Source organism: Zalophus californianus, chromosome 5 (genome assembly GCF_009762305.2).
Source record: "Zalophus californianus isolate mZalCal1 chromosome 5, mZalCal1.pri.v2, whole genome shotgun sequence".
Taxonomy (NCBI): domain Eukaryota; kingdom Metazoa; phylum Chordata; class Mammalia; order Carnivora; family Otariidae; genus Zalophus; species Zalophus californianus.
Genome location: NC_045599.1, coordinates 23,385,907 through 23,408,579, shown reverse-complemented (window position 1 = coordinate 23,408,579; position 22,673 = coordinate 23,385,907). Strand labels below are relative to the sequence as shown.

The 22,673-nt window shown below is 36.4% G+C and overlaps 1 protein-coding gene across 1 annotated transcript in view; it reads right to left on the bottom strand.

Moving 5' to 3' along the window:
- The window catches only part of ADAMTS19 (ADAM metallopeptidase with thrombospondin type 1 motif 19), a 252,578-nt gene that overhangs the window by 189,490 nt on the left and 40,415 nt on the right, over nt 1-22,673 (bottom strand). Inside the window, 5 exon segments of the mRNA XM_027607009.2 lie at nt 535-692; nt 1,378-1,461; nt 3,137-3,289; nt 3,291-3,310; nt 11,382-11,547. Of these exon segments, the coding sequence (XP_027462810.2) occupies nt 535-692; nt 1,378-1,461; nt 3,137-3,289; nt 3,291-3,310; nt 11,382-11,547 (581 nt within the window).

The following is a 22,673-nucleotide window of genomic DNA, read 5'->3' as shown; positions in this document are numbered from 1 at the left end:
AATTTATTATTACTAACATAGAGTGCTCTTATAGAGTATATTGTTACTCATTATTTCACCTTTTTATATTTACCCTTAATGTTGCATTACAAATATGTGTTAGTAGTAGGGACATTCACAATGTAAACAAAAATTAATTAGCTAGAGATTTAATTGAAACTTTTTTCTCAGATGGTAACATTAAGTTTATCAGTTGCTGAGTTTAACATATTGGGTGCTTTATCCATATGGTGATGACTGTTGAAGTTCCAACCAAAGTTCGCTTATCATCATCAACGGCTATGTCTTCATATCAGAAATTGAGGGTAAAAATCTTTTTGAATAAACTAGCCAAAAGTTTTGTCAATATGCCATCCAAAATGTGCCTGTTCAGAAATCAGTTATTATAAATTGAGGGAGATGACAAAAATCAATTATGCCAAAAGTTTTTTGGAACACAAAACCTGGAATAAAAGCATTCTCTGAAGAAATTAATCCAATTAACAGCACAGCCATCAAATTAGAATGTCATTTAATTGGCTTTGGAAAATTTACCTTGTTATAAGTATAGCTGCATCCACTGAAGTCATGTCCTCTCCCCAGCTTGTTGACATCTCTAAATGTATATCATTCTTTTTGCCAAATTCTTCATGCTGCCACTTACAAAAACTCTCTAGCATTTTCTCTCCATGGTGCCCAATATATAGATCTGCCTGCAAAAGAAGATACTTCACTTTAAGGCAAATTATTCTCAGATATACAAAAAACTAAAAATTGAGGAGACATCATGAATTACTAAAGCAGACTGCTGACCATAACAACATTAATTAGAACCTGGAAGACATTCAGAATTAATTTAGCCTGAGCTAAAAATCTTGAAACTTTGTGAGGGTACAATAACTACAAAATCTGTTCCATACTATTCTGAAAAAGAAGAGCAGTGTATTAAGAATGTGGAACTTTGAGACTTAAATGACTTAATTATTTCTACAATTTAGAAACAAATGTTTTCCAAAGATCTAGTTAAGCAGCATACTAAAACAGTACCACAGAATATTCTCTGTCTAAAATGAATTACAGATAAGAAAATGTTTCAAAAGCACATGTTTAAATAAGAAAATAAAACTGTCATTAAAAATAACTTTTAAAAATTACATCTTGGAAAGTAAAGGTTTGTTGTCAGGAACCTTGGAAACTAAGAACATTCCATTTTTAGAATAAAACTGAGGTATTAACCAAATCTAAAGGCCAGTTTCATGTATAGTTTAAGGGACTTAGTGGATATTTCTGGATTTTCAAGTCAATAAAAAACATACTCCTCACATTCACTTTACTTAAAAGTACCTGAACACAACTTCTCACCCACTTAATTGAACAAAAAACTCAAGACTTTCTTACTGGAGTTTCATGGAGCAGAATAAGCTTTATCACACGAAGATTGACCTGCACACCAAGACTCTTGTGTTGGAAAAGGTTAAAAACCTAAAAACAAATAAAAATAAAAATCCTAAAATAAAACTGAAAATCATATTTATTTTTCTTAAGGCCCAGACATGGGAGAAGTCTCAATTTAGTTGAGATATATATATAAATATTAAATATATATATTAATATATATATTTTAAAAACATTTAAGTAACTTTAAAATTAGCTTAATAGGCAAGAATAACTTAGGTATTCATTTTAAATACCAAGAAATTTAGACCTATCTTCTGAGATACTAATCACAGCCTTGACTGTCTAGGCATTTCAGTGGGATACAGAGGGAAGGTTGGCCTTTCACAATACTGAAGACAAGCATTTTAGTAACTAAACCCTAGAATTTTTCTTAAGACCACAAAATGCCAGTGTCCTCCTTTGTTCTGAGAAACAGTCCTGAAAACTGAGCTTGCATTATGCCACTTCCCGATTCATTCCTTGGAGTATTTTTTTTCTCTCCCCAAGCTAGCTGCCAAAAAGGAAAAGGGTTTTCAAAGCTCTTCCCTTCAATGCTACCCAGGAAGACAAGCTTGCAGGCCACTGTTGATTAATGGTATCAGATCCTCATTATAACTGTTTTTCCCAAAGCATGGTATGTACAGTAATGCTGGAAAGCAAGGTGAATTTTTATATGGTATCTTGATTTTTTGTAAAATATGGTATTGGTATTGGTATTTATCTAATTTTTAATAGAATGTAAAACCAAACCTCTACTTTCAGATCTAGAACTATGTAGAAGAAACTAAATTTGGTAGGCTTATGTTAGTCAACCCAGTAAAAGAATGCTGGTGGAGCACTCTGGGGGTAGCTGAACATAGAAATGACAGAAGTGTCATTTCATATTCACTGTTCAAGTGAGCCAAATAGTAAAAATGAGCAAAAACAGTAAAAATGGAATTTTGTGAAACATCATATATTTACCCTTGAATCAGGGGTTCCTACCCTGCCTTATATGGTAACTGGAATCATAAATGGACATTTGCCTTTGGCTTTTATTTATGTTCATTCTCTCCTAAGAACCACTCTTCACTCCAACCTTCTAATTCTGCCTTGCAGGAGGTTTAACCAGCAGGGTATGCAATTAAGTCAAAGGATTCATTTGGTGGTAAACATCTGTAAGATGCTAGGTACAAACTAGATTTTTGCAGTCCAGAGATTGTTAACTGAACTTAGCCACATGTGATCCAGCTGCTTAAAAACTGAGCTATCTGCTATTAGGCCTTACTCACAAACTAGGATTATATCTGACATCAAATTTTACATACCTATGTAAGAGCTCAGTGGATTACCAACCTCCACTTTTGTGCCACCTCATAATGTATAATACTTTGGGTGGGGCCACACATACAAAGAAGTATAACATTTCTAATTTCAGCAAATGGCCTTTTATAAGAGAATGAAAAGAAGGGCATTAAAAAAAAGGGAGAAAAGAATAACAGAGAGTTTTGCCACATCAAAATCAACAACAAGAATGGTTTCTTTTACTAGAAGATATGATTATTTTGATATCTCTTTTGAGATGGAGCAATTTGGCATACCCAAAACATTTTTTTTTACTGATGTCAATAAAAGAAAGGAATAGTAATGAGTTAATTTTTAAAGAATGTCATTATACTCACACATTTCTTCCTTAGAGTTTTCTTGAAAAAATTCCAAGCGCACTTTAAAGTTTGCCTACCATATTTAAGATGGTTAGAATGAATCTCCTGGCGGCATCTGCTCCATGATAGGAAACCATTGCTGGGTCTGCAACCACTATAGTCTCTATGTTGTATTCTTGAGGTAATTTGTATGAATATCGTTTCCCTCTTCCACTTTCTGTTTTTTTTTTTAGATCTAGGTCTTCCTTTATCTGCAACAGAGAAATGGATTTGTGACTCCATATTAACAAAGCGAATAAAAAATTTCTATTTCTTCAATAATTCTAAGAAATGTTAATTTAATACCAAAATATGCTGCTGATGATACAATGGTGAGCAAAAAACAAGTAAGTTCCCTGCACACATGGAATCTATAAGGACATCTGGCTTTGGAGCATGACTTTGGATCAAACAGACCAGACTTCTACCATTTATTAGCCCTGCCACTTGGGAAACTAATGTCACTCATTTAGCCCTGGTTTCCTCATCTGTAAAGTGAAAAACAACGACATCTACTTTCTAGTGTTGTTGATGTCTTATAATAAGATTGCATTACTCAAATTTCTAGCACAGAGTAAATAAAATAAAATAACCCAATAAAAATAAATCACAATTTTCTTTTTGAAACCAGTGACAAAATAAAGGTCTACTTGCAGAAATTGCTTTAAGTGATTGCCTCATACATCCTCAATTCAGGCAGAGGCCCTTAATTACTAAAACATTATGCATGGGTTACAAAAGACTTGGTTCTGTCTTCCATCAGGGATCCCACAGTAGAAGTTCCTTAGGGAAATAAAGATTCTTCAAACAGAGCCAACTAAAAGCAGTAACCACAAATAAACATATTTATACATTTAAGTACATAAAATGTAAAATTTGTTTATTAAAACATGCCACTATCAGAATGAAAAGCATGCCACCAAGTGGGAGAAGATAGTTACAATACGTTTCCATAGTAAATTAAAAGCTATTCTAAATAAGTAACAGATAACCCAACTGAAAAATTGGCAAAAGACTTGAACAGCCATTTCTCACACAGAAGAAAAGACATCCAAATGGCTAATTAGCATATGAGAAGGTGCTCAGTCTCATTAGTCTTCAGGGAAATGCAAATTAAAACCACAATTAATTAAAATACCTAAAATCCCCAGAATGGCTAAAATAAAGAGATGATTATATTAAGTGTTGACAAGAATGCTGGGACAAATGGAAGTTCTATACACATACAGGCTGGGAGTTTAAATTAGGATAAACACTTTGAAAAACTGGCTAGCAGTAACCACTAAAGTTGAACACTTGCATACCCAATGATCAATGATCTAAAATATATACTCATCAGAAATGCATGAAAATCACATGTACAAATTATTCACAGTAGTACTATTCTTAATAGTTCAAAAAATCCATCAATAGTATAGTGGATGAAAAAAACTTGGCCTATTAATACAATGGAATGTTCTAGAGTGAGGAAAATGAACCAACAACTGCAATGTGCAAGAACATGGATGAACCTCACAAATATAATGCTGAGCAAAAAAGCCAATTACAGAAGAGTAGGTAGTATATGCCTCCATTTATAGAAACAAAAACTGGGAAGATGTGATATTACAAGTAGGATAATAAATATCTCAGGGGAAGAGATATTAGTGCTTAGGAAAGGGCATTGGGGGACATCTGTGGCGCTAGTATTTTCTATATTGTGATCTGAGTGTTAACTACATGGGAAAATTTGGGGATATTTTCCTTTTCCTTTTCGGAAAATTTAGCAGTTGGACACATCATTTGTGCAACTTCCTGTATGCATGTGATACTTCAATAATGAATTTATTATTTTAACAGCTTTATTGAGATATGATGTACATGACAACACATGGAACCATTGAAGTGTATAATTCAATTAGTCTTAATTAATTTCTACACTTGGGCAACCATCTCCACAATGCATTGTTAAATCATTGATTACCTGTTCTGCTCCTTGCCATTTACCAAAATTCTGTTGATGCTCCTAAACTGCTACCACCTCCTTTCCCAAACTTGTACTTGGGAGCTGACATCTTGATTATATTCTTTACTATAATTTTAATGGAATCCCTAGAAGTAAACATGGGTGTTTAGTAGAGTCCCATGGAGATAAACATGTATATTCAATTGGTCATGTTTTCCTGGGTGTCTCTAACTTTGTCTTGAATTTCAAAGTATGTATTCTCACAGTTCTAGCCCATGATGGTAGCTTCTGGTAAGTTGCTTTCCTTGAGTCCTGTTCCAGGTACTGTGGCCTTGACCTGTCAGTTCAATTCAAGGCTATTCCATTCTACTTTGCAGACTATCTATTCCACCTTTCTTGCCCTCCAACATCTTTTCATGGTGCCAGGATTAATTTATACCTTGAATTTTTGCATTACTGCTTCCCTTCTGTTACTGACTTCTAGGGCCAACTGAATAATCTCTGAGATCTAACATGAACTATGTCCCACTACCATTGCTGGAAACTCTACTGTTCTGAGATATCTTCGTAATATATACTTTCTCCTTTTCTTTCTAGCAGTGACCCAGACTGAAGTCTATTTAATGAACAAAGTTTTACCCAAATTACCAAAAAGAATTAGTTAACTGAATTAACAAAAGTGTTATAAACACAAATGCAAAGGCTCCCTATTTAATAATTTTTTAAAAAGGCATTATGTCATGAAGCACAACAATGTTTAAGAACAAAAACAACAGAAGCCATCTGTAACAGGACCACAAGAGTTAAAAGTTCACTTTATGGATCCATATTTAGTAATTAAAACCAAAGACCTTGGTGAAAGACAACATAAGAAATTGGTTTTATCTGTATCTTGAGGTCTGTAACAATTAGGAATGACTTTTGTAATTTTTCTAATCATAATCTCAAACCTATTCACAGTTAGTATATTGTTGTATGCACTTGTAATATTTAGTAGGAGGCATTCCTGCAAGTAGATGAAAAGATTTGTCTTGGCAGGGTCAACACCAAATTAACCATCGGGAGGAAATATATATACAGCTCTCTTACAAGGACATGTCACTGACTTTCTACATGAAAATCATGCAATGGTAGGAACAGAAAGGATGAAAAGATAGGCAAAATATTAGAAAGTAGATATCATCACAAGGAAAATTAATCAGACTTAGGGGAAGAAAAGGGAGGTTGTTAGAATTACTCTCCTTTGTTGCTGTTATTTGTTTTGGTTGGTGTGGGGGTAGGAGGTTGTTTAGTTTTTATTTTTGAGTGACTAGGTAGATAGATGGTGGAGGATATCAGCAGGGGAGTTTGGGAAGGAAGATGATGGGTTCAGCTTTAGACCGATTAAGTCTGAAGTGTCTGAGAGACAGCTGAGTACCAGTGACAAAACACCTGACAGAAGAGAGGTTAAAATGGGCATTGGAACTAATCAATGTATAAGTGAGGTTGAAGCCATGGATTTGGATTATATCACCCTTAGGAAACTGTGTGGTGCAAGAAAGAGAAAAGGAGGAAGCCCAAGGAAATGCTTACATTTAGGGGGTGTACATATGGAAGAAGATATGCCCACGGAGGAGCCAGAGATGCAAGAAAAATAAGACAAGAAGAAACCAAGGGGAGAGTTATAAAATGAGGGGTTTTTGAACAGTAGAAAGAATGTTAAGTAGACAAAATAAGAGAGAGAAAAAAGTTTGTTTCCTTTATCACCCCAGCTAGTGACAGCCGTGTTAGCTCCAATCTGCCAGGGTGCTACATTCTTATTTGCATGTTATATTTAAATAGACTACCTGGAACACCCTAGAACGTTTCTTAAGAATCTCAACTAAATGGCAGACTCCATCATACCAGTTAACCATTGTATATGAATCATGCATATTGAAGTAATCTTTTTATTAAGTTGCTCTCTTTGATGGCTTCATTGTCTAGTTGATACCACACACTTCCAGTTAGCGAAGAAATTTTAAAATGTGTAGTCACCAATGCTCAATGTGTGCTCTCCATAATGCCTGACATATAGTGACAGTAATCTCCACAACAGTTACGGATGGCATATGGAAACTATTTCTGGTTAAGTTAACTCTAAGAATAGAGGTTATCTCCATGTCCTTCTCAAATAGATCAGTGTTCTTCAGTTCTACAAATTTCCTTCTTGCAACAGTGAGTCCTAAACATATCCATAAGTTTTTACTAAAATGTTATTTAATATATATTAATGTCACTTGCCTGCTTAAAACCTTTTGGCTCCCATATAAAGTCCTTACCATAGCACACACAATGAAGTCCCTTCAGCATCCAGTTCATGACCACCTTTCCAGAGTTGTATGTCATGTCCACACTGCAGCAATTTGGCTTCAGCTTCCCGCCATTGATGCTGTCTCCTCCCTTCATACTTTTGCACGCATTGCTCCTTTTGCCTAAAATATTCTTCCCTGCCTAACAGCATGCACTAAAAACTTCACACAAGTTTTTCACCTTCATACGTAATCTAATTTAATTCTGACAACAGCTCTGAGGTTCGGGTATCACTATCCCCATTCTGTATACTGTAGATGAAGCTTTTGAGAGAGAAAGTCGGTTTTCCAAAGTCACACAGCTAGGAAGTGGTAGCATAAGTTTGTGAACACAGGCGGAGACTCCAAAGTCCAATATCAGAATCTGCACTCTCTGTTTCCCTTTTTCCCAGAGACATAAGTCTGTAATCAGGATAAGTTTTGCTTGATCTTCGCGGCTCAGTCCCCTGATAACAGTTTCTTGTGTACTGACTCTGTCAGAGTTCTTACCATACTACAGTATAATTACGCACTCACCAGTTTGTCTAAAATAATACATTGGTTGCCTCTTAAGAATAAGAGCTGTGCCATTTAGCTCTATATCCCTGTGAAGTGACTGGTCATGCTTGTGTTGCAAATAAAGAAGCTAAGGTGCGGGGCACTTGGGTGGCTCAGTCGTTAAGCGTCTGCCTTCAGCTCAGGTCATGATCCCAGTGTCCTGGGATCGAGTCCCGCATCAGGCTCTCTGCTCCACAGGAAGCCTGCTTCTCCCTCTCCCACTCCCCCTGCTTGTGGTCCCCCTCTTGTTGTGTCTCTCTATGTCAAATAAATAAATAAAATCTTTTAAAAAAAAAGAAGCTAAGGTGCGAAAGTGGAAAACAGTATGGAAGTTCCACAAAAAATTAAAAATAGAAATACCACCTCACTCAGTAATTACGCTGCTAGGTATTCACTCAAAGAAAATGAAAACTTGAAAAGATATACCTACCCCTATGGATACTGTAACATTATTTACAATAGCTAAGGTATGGAAGCAACCGAAGCGTCCATGGAAAAATGAATGGATAAAGAAGATGTGATATATATCCAATGGACTATCACTCAGCTATAAAAAAGAATGAGATCTTCCCATGCATGACAGCATAGATGGACCTAGAGGGCATTATGCTAAGATAAGTAAGTCAGATAGAGAATGACAAATACTATATGATTTCACATATATGTGGAATCTACAAAAGAGAACAAAAAACAACCAACCAAAAAACAAACAAACAAACAAACTCACAAACAGATTCATAAATACAGAGAATGACCTGGTGGTTGCCAGAGGAAAGGGGTGTGGGGTGATGGGTGTAATAGGAGAGGGGATTAAGAGGTAATAAATAAATAAATAAATAAATAAATAAATAAATAAATAAAAAGAAAGTACAGTGTAAGGAATATAGTCAATAATACCATAGTGACTTTGTATAGATGGTAACTACACTTACTGTGGTGAGCACTGAGCAAGGTACGGAGTGTCAAATCACTTGGAACTAATGTAACATTCTATGGCACTATACTAAAGTAAAATTTTTAAAAAGTTTAAGGGAACTGACAAAGAGTACCGAGCTGGAGTGAAACAAAAGCTACGCCTTGGATCTAGGGGGGCCTCTGGCTCTCAACCTCATGTGCCTTCTCTATATTATCTTTTATAGAGGAACACAGCAAGTCATCCTAAAGGATGAAGTTTCCTGTTCAGAAAAAATATTCATGAAGTCAATACATACAAACATAATATACCTAAGCATTAAAATGATGAAGAAGAATAGTACAAGGACCAATGTGAATACAAGGAAACTTTTTGATTCCATGGCACAAATACTGCAACATTATCCAAAGTTGAATCAAATTTTTAATATGTTAATACATCAGCCTGAAGTAAAAGGGGAAGAGCTACAATTAGACATATTGGTATAAGTAAATCAATATTTTATTTCACATATTGTTAATTTTAAAGCCATTTTTTAAATTCTAGACCTAAATTTAAAAAGTATTGGGAAATAGGAAAACTGGGTGAATCATCCAACTGGCAGCTTAATACTCCTTGCATGCAAGTGCCTGACCCAAATAGGTCAACTAATTACCTAACGGTCATGCCTTAAAAAATAAACATAATAAGAAACTTTATGAGCAATGTTTGCCAAATGTTAACTGTGTGTTTATGCTTCATAAACCTATTAAAATTAAGAATTTTCTAGAAACCTTTCTTCTGTGCACCATGGCACACAAAGCCTGCTTCGTGTCATCCTGTACATGAGTAATTAGAAGAGCTGAACTTACTATGGTTTGAAAGTTGCACAGCATAAATTTTTAGTATAATTCATATAAGACAATTTCCTTAAATGAACTAAATCCAAGTTGTTGCTTCTATCATTCCTCAACACAAGAGACTTTCTTTGGCTTGGTCATAATGCTATGACTTCTGTTCAGCAGTTTTATATCCTTGGTGCCTTTACTTCTTCAAAGAGAGAAGAGGGATGTGTCTCACTTAAATTGACTAAATCATGTACAGTGAATAGTGAGGCACAGAGATCCACTTAACCCCTTCTGAAGATGCCTCCCATACAGACTGATACCATGAGCTTTCACGGAAGAAAAGAGAAATCGCAGATTAACTTGAGATAAATATATTTAAACAGAAATATATTGTAATTCTTTCTGAATCTGAACACCCTAAGCAAGCGATGACACAGGAGCGACCTACGCCTGCTGCAAATGCTACTAATTGTCACAAGTCATAGACCTAAACTCGCCTCAAATACCATAACCAATTTTCGAATTGGTATCTTGGCCCTAACTCTACTAACACCTAATTTTAAATCTGCAAGTCAACTTTTTATGTCTTTACAACAAAAATTCTTGTATAAATTCATATTTCCTCAGATTCTAACTGGAAATGTTTCTCCTATCAGTGACCATTCACTGAGATGTCTGGATTAAATCTCTAAAATTTTTTCCTAGGGACACTTCTAATTATTTTCTGAGTGTTGGCTATGACTTTCAGGTCCTACTTACATAATAGAAATCATTCATTTTCCTTACCGTTCTTGCTAACACAGACATCTCTGCCAAAGGAAGTAAGAAAGTGCACAAAACAGTCAGGCCCATTTTATTTCTGTGCAGAACTGGCAGACAGAGACTAGGATTTGATGGTTGGAAATGTTTATGAGCTTCTGAAACATCCAGATTTAAGGTATTTTGATACTGAGAATAAAATTCAAAGAAATAAATCTTTACTCTTCTCCCTATTACACTGTTAATTTTAACCTCCAAGATGATTTTTACTTGGGTCAAATAAAAAAGAAAGAAGGAGGAGAAGAAAGAAGAAGAAGAAAGAAGAAGAGGAGGAGGAGGAGGAGGAGGAGCAGGAGGAGGAGCAGGAGGCGGACGAGGAGGGGGAGGGGGAGGGGGAGGGGGAGGAGGAGGAGGAGGGGGAGGAGGAGGAGGAGGAGGAGGAGGAGGAGGAGGAGGAGGAGGAGGAGGAGAAGAAGAAGAAGAAGAAGAAGAAGAAGGAAGTAGTAGAAGAGGCATCTGGTCAAAGTGAAGAGATATCTATGATGTGCTCAAAGAGGTGGACTAAAATAAGGCCATGAGCTCATTATTCAGTTTTGGGAGATCAGAAATTCTCTTGATGTCATTTCTATGCCAGTGAGGTGAACAGTATACCACGAGGAACACTTCACTGTTCGAGAGAGATACAGGGCATGTTAGACGTTAATCTCTGAAGTCCTTTCAGAGCTCCATCTTTTGACACCAAAATGTAGTACTTTGCAGAAGACTAAAAGTCTAAAATTGATATATTTAATTGTTATTAACCAGAAGAGATTCCACATTTTAAGAAAAGTATGAAAGCAGTAGTTGGATGGATGAACAGACAGGCAGAGGGATGGACAGATGGACAGAAAGGAAGAAAGGGGAGAGAAAGAAGTCTTCAGGCACTCATCTCATACTGCATATTTGTTAAACCCTTCCGGGAGAAGGCATTACCTGAAATGATACCACAGTAATGACTGTGAGGAGCTGACTTCTCTGTGACTTTTTCCTCCATGGACCTTTTCTGCCTATATACACGGTGTGGGTGACCCGTTACGGCCATTGTGTCATTGAGTGGTTCAATAAATATGAAGTCCTCATTGAGCTGTATAAATCCCATCTGGAATATATAACATAAAAAGATATGTAAGAAATACTATTTGGATAAATTATTTTCTAGGCTTTCCTACTCATACACTATTTTCTTTCACATGTGTGCATACATTCTAGTGAAGCTTTTTTAGCAACGCCACTAATAAGGTAACTGTCTTCCCATTTTATTACTTCATCTTTACATACTTTATTGCAATAGCATAAACTTCATTTAGTTAGACTTAGCCTGTGTGGGTGGGAGGCTAGATGCCAGCAACAGATGCACAGTAAAAATTCTGGAACAGTTAAAGGCACACTTTGGGAGACCCATGGGGTCACTTACATGTAGGCATGTATAGAAGAGCAATACGGTTTTTAATTGCATGCACCACATAGTCCAACTTCTCAACAATCACTATTTAATAAAGTAATTCATGTAACATGTCAAAGCAATTGTGGGGGATACAGCATTGAAATTAGTATATAAAATACTCTTGAAGCTTTCTACTAAACATTTTTAAAACCTTTGCACAGTAAATTACAGAAAAAAAATGAATCATCACTTACATAAGCACGTTTCATTTCATATAACACCATGTTTTTAAACTTAGCCAATTGTAAACAGAGGGCTAAAAACTGTAAAATATGGTTATTATCAATAAAAAGAACTTATAACAAGAAGGTATCCTTTTATTAGATTGAGGCTAAGCCTCGTCATTTCTTTCCTTCCTTTTTTAGAACATAAATTTATATTATAACTAGGAAAATATTCCACACAGAACATATGACTTGACCTTTTTGATTTTTATTATTTTATCCTGCTGTGATATATATATTACATTTATAAAATATATAATACATATATTTGACTATTCCATTGACTCTTTAGCCAATGTTTTTGAAGATATAATCCCTTAGAACCTGCATTATTCATACCCAATCTGCTATCAAAGTTCTTCATTCTGTTTTGAATTAATTAGATAAAAATTATGTATAGTTCATTTTAATCTGATCCACATATAACTAGCATAGTAATAACATACTTACTTCTTCAAATATAATAATTCTTCTGACTGAATATTAAGAAAAATTAAATCTATACTACAAGGAGGTGTGTTTTCCTTAAAAGTACAGAAGAGACTTTTTCTTTTGTTTTAATCATTAAAGTATATTACATCTTCTCTCCAGAAAGACTAGGTGATTGCCAATATGACATCTCATTTGATTCTCTATCGAACTGATGTTAAAAGATATCTTAAGAATAAATCTAAAAATACTCATCACTTTATCAAATTTCTATAACACTAATAAGATTCTCAAGTACTAGAATAACAGTTCCACCACCTCTGTCTGTTGTCCCCTTCTCTCTGTTACTCCCTCTCCTTGTCTTTCCTAGACACACACACACACACACACACACACACACACACACACACACACACACACTGGGGGTGGGGATAATGGAGAAAATATTTACTGTGACCACTCTTGTAAAATATATCAGGCATGTAGTATATATGTGGGCCATTTTTGGGGTAATTTTAGTATGAATTCCAATGAATTCTTTTATTTTCCACACATGTGTTCATTGTCTCTGATGTAAAACTAGAATGAATTTTAAAGTAATTAAAAGAAAGGCAAAAAAATCTTCCCTTGATAGAAAAAAGGACAGTAACAAATATTTAAAACTTGAAATAATAATCATTAAAATACAGTACATCTGGGCGCCTGGGTGGCTCAGATTTAAGCGTCTGCCTTTGGCTCAGGTCATGATCCCAGGGTGCTGGGATCGAGTCCCGCATTGGGCTCCCTGCTCCTTGGGAGCCTGCTTCTCCCTCTGCCTCTCTCTCTCTCTCTCGAATAAATAAATTTTAAAAAAAAGATATAGTACATCTACACATGGCCTGAGGGTGGATGGTATCACATTATATATATCACTGAGGCATGCTGTGAAAATACAAAAATACGTTACTTTTATCTCATATATCAGTATGCTTCTGAGGTTCAGTCAGTATTGAAAGTCACTAATATAACTGACAGTATGGCTGATGATTAAAATAATAAGTATTATGATGCTCAGTAAGAACATCTCAAGCAAACATGCTCAGTTTCCTTAAATCATAAATTTATAACCTGATACATTCTTTCAAAAGGTTATAAGTATAGTTGGATTTAGAACAATAAACCAAATAAAACTGAATTGCATACCAACATACAAAATTTAATGACTCCAAAAACAGATGCTGAACTTAAGATTATTTGGGTTCATAACCTACTACTAGCTAAGTAACTTTGAGAAAGATACAGTGACTTAATCCACACAAGTGCTGCATAGGGCTGTCCAGAACATTCACTTGTGAAAAGCACATGTAATGCTCTTATCATAGAATGTGATACTGGGTAACCCTTCAATAAATGTTCACCATAATTTTAATTTTATTAATTAGAATAACCATAATAAATCATAGCATCCAAACATTTTAGTATGAACTGGAGACCTCAGGAGTCCAAAGAATCAAAACTGATTCACCTTTGTATCCCCATATTACCATATTAAATATTTTCTGAAATAAAATTTTTTAAGTTAAAATTTGGAAACAACTTCACAGTAATTATTTGTGTTAGAACTTTATCTACAGACATTTTTTAAAACAAGAAGGCCACTTTTGAAAAGGAGGAAAATGTTGGAATAATTATAAATGGTGACTCACTCATTCAATACATATTTACTGTCTGACTACAGTTCACTCTGGGGCAGAGTTAGCACTAAGTGTTCAGCCTTCTTTCTTCAGGGAAGGGTTTTCTATCTGAGACCAGAATACTATCCTACAGCAGAGGAAGTGCTCTAGCTTAGATCAGTATCTTTCAAGATAATTCTTTATATTAAAGCAGACTTGCAGAAAGACTTGAGGTTTTCTGTGTCACCATAAAGGCCTCACTTTTCCCACTAACCAAACAGAAATCTGTATCTGCACGGTGATTTTACAAGCTATGGAAGAACATGAATCCATATTAACCTCTATGCACAAGGGTCCCTGTGTTCAACAATCCACAATTAGGCAGCGAATCACATTAGTGCAAATATTGTCCTTTCAGTTTCAGAAGGAAAGAAAAGAATGTGAATGAACATCGTACAGCACATCATCTAAAATAAATGCAAGCTTTAGAAGCATTTTTCTCCCAGATTGTTCTTATTTAGATTTTTCAAAATGATTTTAAATATTTTGAGACATTTCACACAAAATTTGGAAATGAAATTAAGTTTAACAGGTGTTCCCTCCCTTATTTCGGTTATCATGTGCATATTCTCATATGGTGGCATCTGTTCTTCTGCTGTTGAATGTTATTCTTTGATTTAACAATTTAGCGAGAATTTCAGTATTTTGCCAATTTACCCTCACTTACGTTAATGTTACCACTCATGTATTTTCCTCCTAGTTCTGACATTTTATTTCTCTGTGTGGATGTCTGTGCTTTAAGACAACCAAGAAGATGGATCTTCATGTAGGTGCACTGACACTGTCACTAAATTCTAATCACACGAAATTTGATTTGGTCTATGTGCCAAATACGCTGATGGTGAAATGCTTCAATTAACCAAGATCAATGTTTCATGTGTTCAAATTCAAGTTAGTTTTGGTTTCCTAAATAGATCCTAAAACTCTAATGCAAACATAACTTAAAAATGACTTAAGGGGCACCTGGGTGGCTCAGTCAGTTAAGCCCTGGACTCTTGGTTTTGGCTCAGGTCACGATCTCAGGATGGTGAGATCGAGCCCTGAGACGTCAGGCTCCATGCTCAGCAGGGAGTCTGCCTGAGATTCTCTCTCTCTCTCCCTCTCTCTCTACCCCTCCCCCACCCACAATCTCTTTCTCTCTCTCTCTTAAATAAAGAAATCTTTAAAAAATGACTTAAAAATCAGAAAACAACATGGCACTCTGTCCACTCTTACTGCTCTTCTTCTCTAACATTGCTACTTCACTTCCATGACCTCACTTCCCGTTCACACACAGAACTGAAGCACTACTATAGTTATCTCAAATTTTCTCTTCATTCTTCCCTGCTTCTTTCTGGAAACTTATTTTCCAGAACCTTGGTTTTCTAGGTAAGCTTTCAATGGGCTGGCTGAAGGTATTTATCTGAGGCTCAAACTGCATATTGTCAGGCTTTGATGATGCCCAATTTTTAAAAATACATAGCATATCATAAGAACTCCATAGTATAAGTGCTAAAGGACATGAGGAAAGTGTTAGATCATTATAATTTCAGGATATCAGAAGAGTCTTGAGGGATAGCAGAATCTGGCTATGATGAGGGCAAGGGTGTTCCCATGAGAGGAGATATTATGAGCAAAGGCAAAGAGGACCTGGAGTCTAGCTAAGAGTTAAGAAAATGCCTGCCTTGAGTAGAGAGATGGGAAAATGTAACCTAAAAACAAGATGAACGCATATAATTGGAAAACATCAAATGATGAAGTTCTTGATAGGAAAGTCAATGTCCTGACATTCTGAGGATGATTACTCTACTGTCTGACCATAGGTATATTAGAGAATTAGTAAGACACTGAAAGAAGCACAAGTGTTTTGTTTCTAAACAGCAATTACAGAAGTTGTGAAAAGATCTGGCATCTTGAGATGCTTGTGAAAACATTGTACACAAATGTCTGATGCTCTACATGATCTGAGCAATGTACATTTGGCTTTATTTGAGTATATTTTGTATGGTAATGTTACAGTATACGTCTCATTAAGTAAATAAAGTATATAAAGCATTATATAGTTCAGAGTGTAAGCATAATATAGGGCTTGATGTAAATTATAATACTATAGGATTGTTGGTGCTTTATTCAAAAGACATCATTTTCAATAATACTATAAATAGGAGTAATTTTTCATGCATTTGTATATTAAATATATACAAGCAAGTTTATGAAAATACACTTCTGACACCCTATCTATCCTATTGTCTTATAATGCTAAACTCTTCCTGACTTGACCCTTTTGATGCTTCCTCTTTATGCCCAAAGGGGGAAACTCTAAATCCTTAATGAAGATATATAAAGTTTAAGGTCATGATAAATTCTTGCCTACCTCTCCAGTTTTATTTTTACTACTTAAACTTTATATATAACTACAACAAACACATTTTTAAAGATTTTATTTATTTACTTGAGAGAGAGAGATAGCGAGAGATAGAACATGAGTAGTGGGGAGACGGAGAAGCAGGCTCCCCACTGAGCAGGGAGCCCTATGCGGGGCTTGATCCCAGGACCCCAAGATCATGACCTAGGCTGAAGGCAGATGCTTAACCAACTGAGCCACCCAGGTGCCCCCAACAAACACATTTTAATTTTGTGAACAAATTTTATATTTTAACATATTTCAGAATAACTTTTAGTTGTATGATCACATCTTGGTACACTGCACATGCTATTTTCTCTTTCCAGACAGTCATTCTTGGTTATTTCTTCAAAATCAAGCCAACCTGGTCCTCTCTCCAAAGTAACCACTGCCCCCCTGATCCACTTCTACGCTGTACCTTTCCCATTATTACACTAATACGTCCACTATAGTTATGGTTTTTGTGTGTCCCTGATTGGACCATGAGCTATTTGGGGGAAGGCTTTGGGCATAGAGCTCAGTTTCATGCCTTCAATACATAAGGTCTGGTACACAGCAGGTGCTCAAGGAATGTTGCTTTTACCTTAACATTTTCTTCCTTTTTGAGATCAAAAGAAAACATAACCATTCAATGTTCTTGAGAGCATCTATTCCATCTACTCTACCTGTAACTCCATCTGAGGGGAAATTACTATTTGATTTCTCCCTTCCGGCATTCCCAATGTTGCCTTCTTTGTGAGCCCAAGTTCTCTCTTTAGGAAAAGCTTTCATGGGACCACATTGTTAACATTATTCTGTTTTCTTTCCTTGCCAAAGGGCTTCAGAAAGTATCGTGAAACTACAAGAGTAGAAGCAAACCTAGAAATCATCAGGCCATCAGCGGAGTTTTAAAATCAAGAAAGCCAAAACTTAAAAATATTGCACAACTTGCCTAGAATCACACGGAGAGTTCACCCGAGTGTCAGGGCTGGAATCTAACACTCCCAATTTCCAAATTTGTTTTTGGTTTTAATACATCACTCTAAATTTGCTTGCTGCATTCTCCTTTCCCCCACTGAACTCTGGAAATTGTTCTGAGGCCACCCACCATTTCCTGTCCTTTGTTCTCCTCTCTAAGGCATTTGACCCTTGACCACTTTTCTTCTCCACGAATATCACATTGCTCTCACTCTCTTCTCTAGCAACTGTTTCTGTTTCCTTAAACAGGTCAAGTTCCTCTCTCCAAAGCAGGTCTTTGGTCAACAACTGCTGTCTGCAATGATCCTTCCCAAAGGTTTTATAACGCCCTCTATGGAGCCCATACCCAAATCCCCAAGCCCCCTCTTAGCCCACTACCTCCATTCAAGACCCATGCTCCTCCCTGCTCACTTCTCATCACCTCACTTCAGACATCTGATCCTTCTACAAAACCAGTGCCTCTGTCTGAGTGTGTATCTCTGTTCATGCCTCCAACTTGTTTCTAGTTACCAAGGCCGAAGAAATTAAGAAATTATGGTCCTTTCCTCTTTATTTCTTTTAAAATATTTATAAGAAAACAATAATATAAGAAAATAATATGTCTGTGTGCCAGGCACTGTGTGTGTGTGGTGTGTATGTATATATATATACACACATATATGATTTCATTTAATCAAACAGAAACTTGTGACACATAGGCTAACCTCACTAGTTTTGTAGTTGAAAAAAGTGAGTTTCAAAAAGATTTACTGTGTCCTAAGGTCACACATCAGTATGTGGCAAAGACAGGATTCAAACCAAAGAGTGCCTTTGTGAGGCCATCTGAGGAAGTCTAGACCCTGCCATATCACTGTTATTCCAAATAACTCTCATCTTTAAAAAATTCTGCACTGAGGATTTGACGTCAAGCACAACACCTCACAAATGGTAGATGTCCAAAATTTGATATCAACAGCAAGGCCAGGCCCTATCCCTCACAAAGCAAAAGACAAATATACTGCGTTAGGCTCTGAACTTTATCTTGAGCTGACTGTTTTATATGATGAGACATATTAGCTGCTGAAGGCACACTAGGTTTCCGAGAGGGCTGAGGGTTTCACCCCCAGTGGCCTCTCAGTGCGACGAGCCCAATCACTCCCCTATGGCAGATTTGGGAGAACGTTTCAAGGATTTCGTTTTTCTTTCCTTTTTCCTTAGTTTTACAACTCTCTTTCTATTTTCTTTCTTAAAATGTCTCCTGATCATAAAGCCAGAACATTTAAAGAGCAAAACACTTAAAAAATATAATTAAAAAAAGCAAATAATTATCCCAAACCCCATTACATAGGATAATTACATAGGTATGTGTATTCTTCTTCCTAGTCTATTAACATACACACAGACACACAAAGTATATATGTGGGTAGGTACCTGTGTGTATGTACATGTGTATCTCTACCTGTGCACACATTTGTTAAAGTTTTATATTCTACTTTATTTTCCCATTTAAGAATAGCTTGTTACTTCGTTTCTTAATGATATTAAATAATCTTTATAAGCCTGGTTTTTTAATTGCTGAATAACAGTCTACCCTCTAAATATATCATAATTTATTAGCTATTCATTCATTTGACCCTCTACTCAACAAATGAGGATTGACTTTGTACAGCCAGTGGTAGGGGGCAGCAGTGATGATCAGGTTGGCAAGACCCATCGCCAACTTACACACACTCTAGGAGGGGATAGGATTTGCTATTTATTTGACTGAGTCAAAGTTACACATACAATTGCTCTATCACTGTTAATAAGCTTTACCTTGATAGTTTATACACTCATTTATGTCTGTGTTCTATTTCACACACACACACACACACACACACACACACACACACACACACACAAAGTTTCAAATATAGCCTGGAAGTATCCCCCCATATACCTAAGGGACAAGGCAGGAGCTGAAAGTGACCAACTAGAGAAGATGAACCAGCCTTCTTCAAAGAGCACGTATGAAATCCCAAGAGACTGAGGGGCAACTTTGAAGAGGACAGCCTCCCAAGAACTCATCAGTGTGGCCCATGAGAGACAGAGAGTCACCATTTTAAGCACCTATCAAACATAATGCTCAGCACCAGTGTCCCATGACACAATTCCATGCCATGACACTGTTGCCAAGCCATGACACCACTGGTCACCCAAACATACTACTGTTTCCAGCCTCCCTAAGTTTCTGCCCTCGAGGAACCAGAGGAAGCTCAGGGCACTGAGCAGAAGAAATGGAAGCCCACGGTGGGGAAATAGCAAGGACTCTGACTTCACTCTTCCTCTTCACTGCAAGTGATTAGCTCTAAGCAAACCTGAATGTGGAGGGCATGTGACAGAGAGACTTCAACTTTATGGGGGAATTTGGAGGGTTTGATGATTAGAGGATAAATATTTTAACTAAGACAGATTTTGTGACTAAATTTACCAAGGGACTTCTCACAACCTAAGCGTGAACACCACCAGAAAGAAGACCAGGGGGAACAAACCCCCAGTTTCATTATGGCACCCTTTGAGTCCTGTTTACTCAGGGAAAAGTTATATGTGTACAATATCAATTCAGGTGCCAAGTATTTCAAGGGTTAGAGAGTGATGCAGGGAAGGTCTTTCGGGTGAGGTGACGTCTGAGCAGAGATCTGAGAGTTGGCCAGGGCAAGTTAGAGGAGAGAACATTCTAGGCAGAAGGAGAAACAAAGACCCTGAGAGGGGACCAACTTAGCACGTGTAAGGAGAAGCAAGGTTAGAATGGCCGGAGCGCAGGGATCCCTGGGAAAATGACGACTGGAAAGGAACCCAGGGGCATTCCATGGCTGTATCACTTATCTGATTCATACTCAAAAATAAACCCTGATGAAATCTTCCTGTGGTTTTTAGACTATTTTTCTTTTCTTGGATGCTGGCTAGAGATTTTACTATAGGATGCTTCGTGATGACCTTCCGTGCTATGTTCTTTCAACAGTCTTATTTTATCTCCATAATAATTACTCAGGAATACATGTCACTCTTACAAATGAAAAAAATATGCTTTCTCTCCCATTTTCTTGAAAACCATTGGCCTCCTCTAACTTTTCGCCAGCATTTGACAGAGATACGCATTTTAAAACAATTTCAAAATGTTCCTTTTTAACTCCATTATAGATAAACGACATCACAAATATGATTATAAACAGAAGCTGTTCTATGTTGAAGATGTGAAAAGTGGTAAATGTGTAAAGTGAAAAATAAATGCTCCATCCTAACATTTATTATCCAAAATTACTGACTTTTTGTTATTAGGATGGTTGTCTAATTTCTCATTTTATAGTCTAATTTTTGCTCAAATCAAGAAAAGCCACTGATTTGATCTTCATATACTTTCTAACATCCATTCACTTTACTGTAATCCCTTGTTGCTTAGAATGATTTTTAAATTAATTCCTCAGGATGTAAAAATATATATATATTTATTTATTTATTTATTTCAGAGAGAGAGAGAGAGAGAGAGAGAGAGCATGGGTAGGGAAGGGTAGGGAAGGGGCAGACTCCCCACTGAGGATGGAGTTGGACACGGGGCTCAATCTCAAGACCCTGATATCATGACCTGAACCAAAATCAAAAGTCAGATGCCCAAATGACTGAGCCAACTGGGTGCCCCATCCCTCGGAATTTTTATGGATTCTTTAAACATGCAAAAAAGTGAGTTGAGAAATAGGCAGCAAATTCAGTTTTAAATCTACTTCTAAGTTTATCAACCAGTCTAGACCAAAAGCTATTATGTTCTACTGTATCTTCCTGATGATTACATGTTACAAATGTACCTACTGAATACCTGCTACATGACAGTGTGCAAGGCACTGAAGCTTCAAAAATGAAAAGAGATTTTAATTCCTATCTTCACAGGCCTTATATATTAGGGGGAAAGACAGGAAAAATCAGGTATCCAGGCAAATATACTTAAGGAATTATAAATCATGAAAAGTCTCATTGAAGAAACAAAGATGTGAGAGAAATAGAATGGAGATTGAGATGCTAGAGAGGGTGGCCCACGAAGACATTTCTAAGGAAGGAACATTGAAGGCAGGATCCAAAGAAGGAGCCAGCCATATAAAAAAGACTGTAGGCAAGAGAAAATTGTTGTATTAGGCAGGGGATGCCATATACCAAGACTATGATCCTGGAATATACACGGGAGGAACTAGACAGATTGACTTTGTGTTTACAAAAATGTACACTTTTTAATTATTATTTATTACAACATATGTTTGTATTCTAATATTTATGCCACAGTAAAACTTATTTTAAAAATGAAAAACAAAGGATAAATAATGTAACAGTATTACTTTGCAATACAGAGGCAAGGGAAGTACTAAAAGAAATGTGATTGCTCCTGGATGGCAGAAATCAAGCACGGAAAGGAGAGAGCAGGCTACTTTATTTTTTCCACCAAAATTTTTCTAAGTATTAACATTACAAACAATGTACAGACATAACTTAGATTATACTTTAGTTTAAAAGAGGGGTTGAAATGGAAGGATATAAGACTTGTTGGAGGGGACACTGCTATAATTAAAGCAATTAATAATGGTGGCATTGGTGTAAAGTCTGTCAGTGAGGAAGACCTATAGATGAGCGAGGACAGCATGAAAGAATTGACAGGGAGACTGAAGCAGTGGCAGGAGTCACAGACAAGTAATAATAGTAGCAAAAATATAACAGAAGGGTTGGCAGGGCATGATTCATGGAGAGCTCTGAAGACCATGAGAAGACATTGTGGTTTTATTGGAAATGTAATTGGAAGCAACTGACAGTGGGTGGCATACTCAGAAATTTTGAAGAAAGTCACTCTTGTTCTTTTTTTGGGGGGAAACAGATTATAGGGTGACAAGAGGAGAATCAGGAAGACCAGTCTGAAGTGAGCTATAACAGTTCAAGAGCAAGCCTATGGTGACTAAGACCAAAGGAACAACATACGGTGGCTGAACTAAGGATGTGGAGAAAAGTAAACACATTTGAGATTGATTTTAGATGCTCATACAAACCAGAGGGTGACCACTCCAACTGGTTAATGGTTTAGAT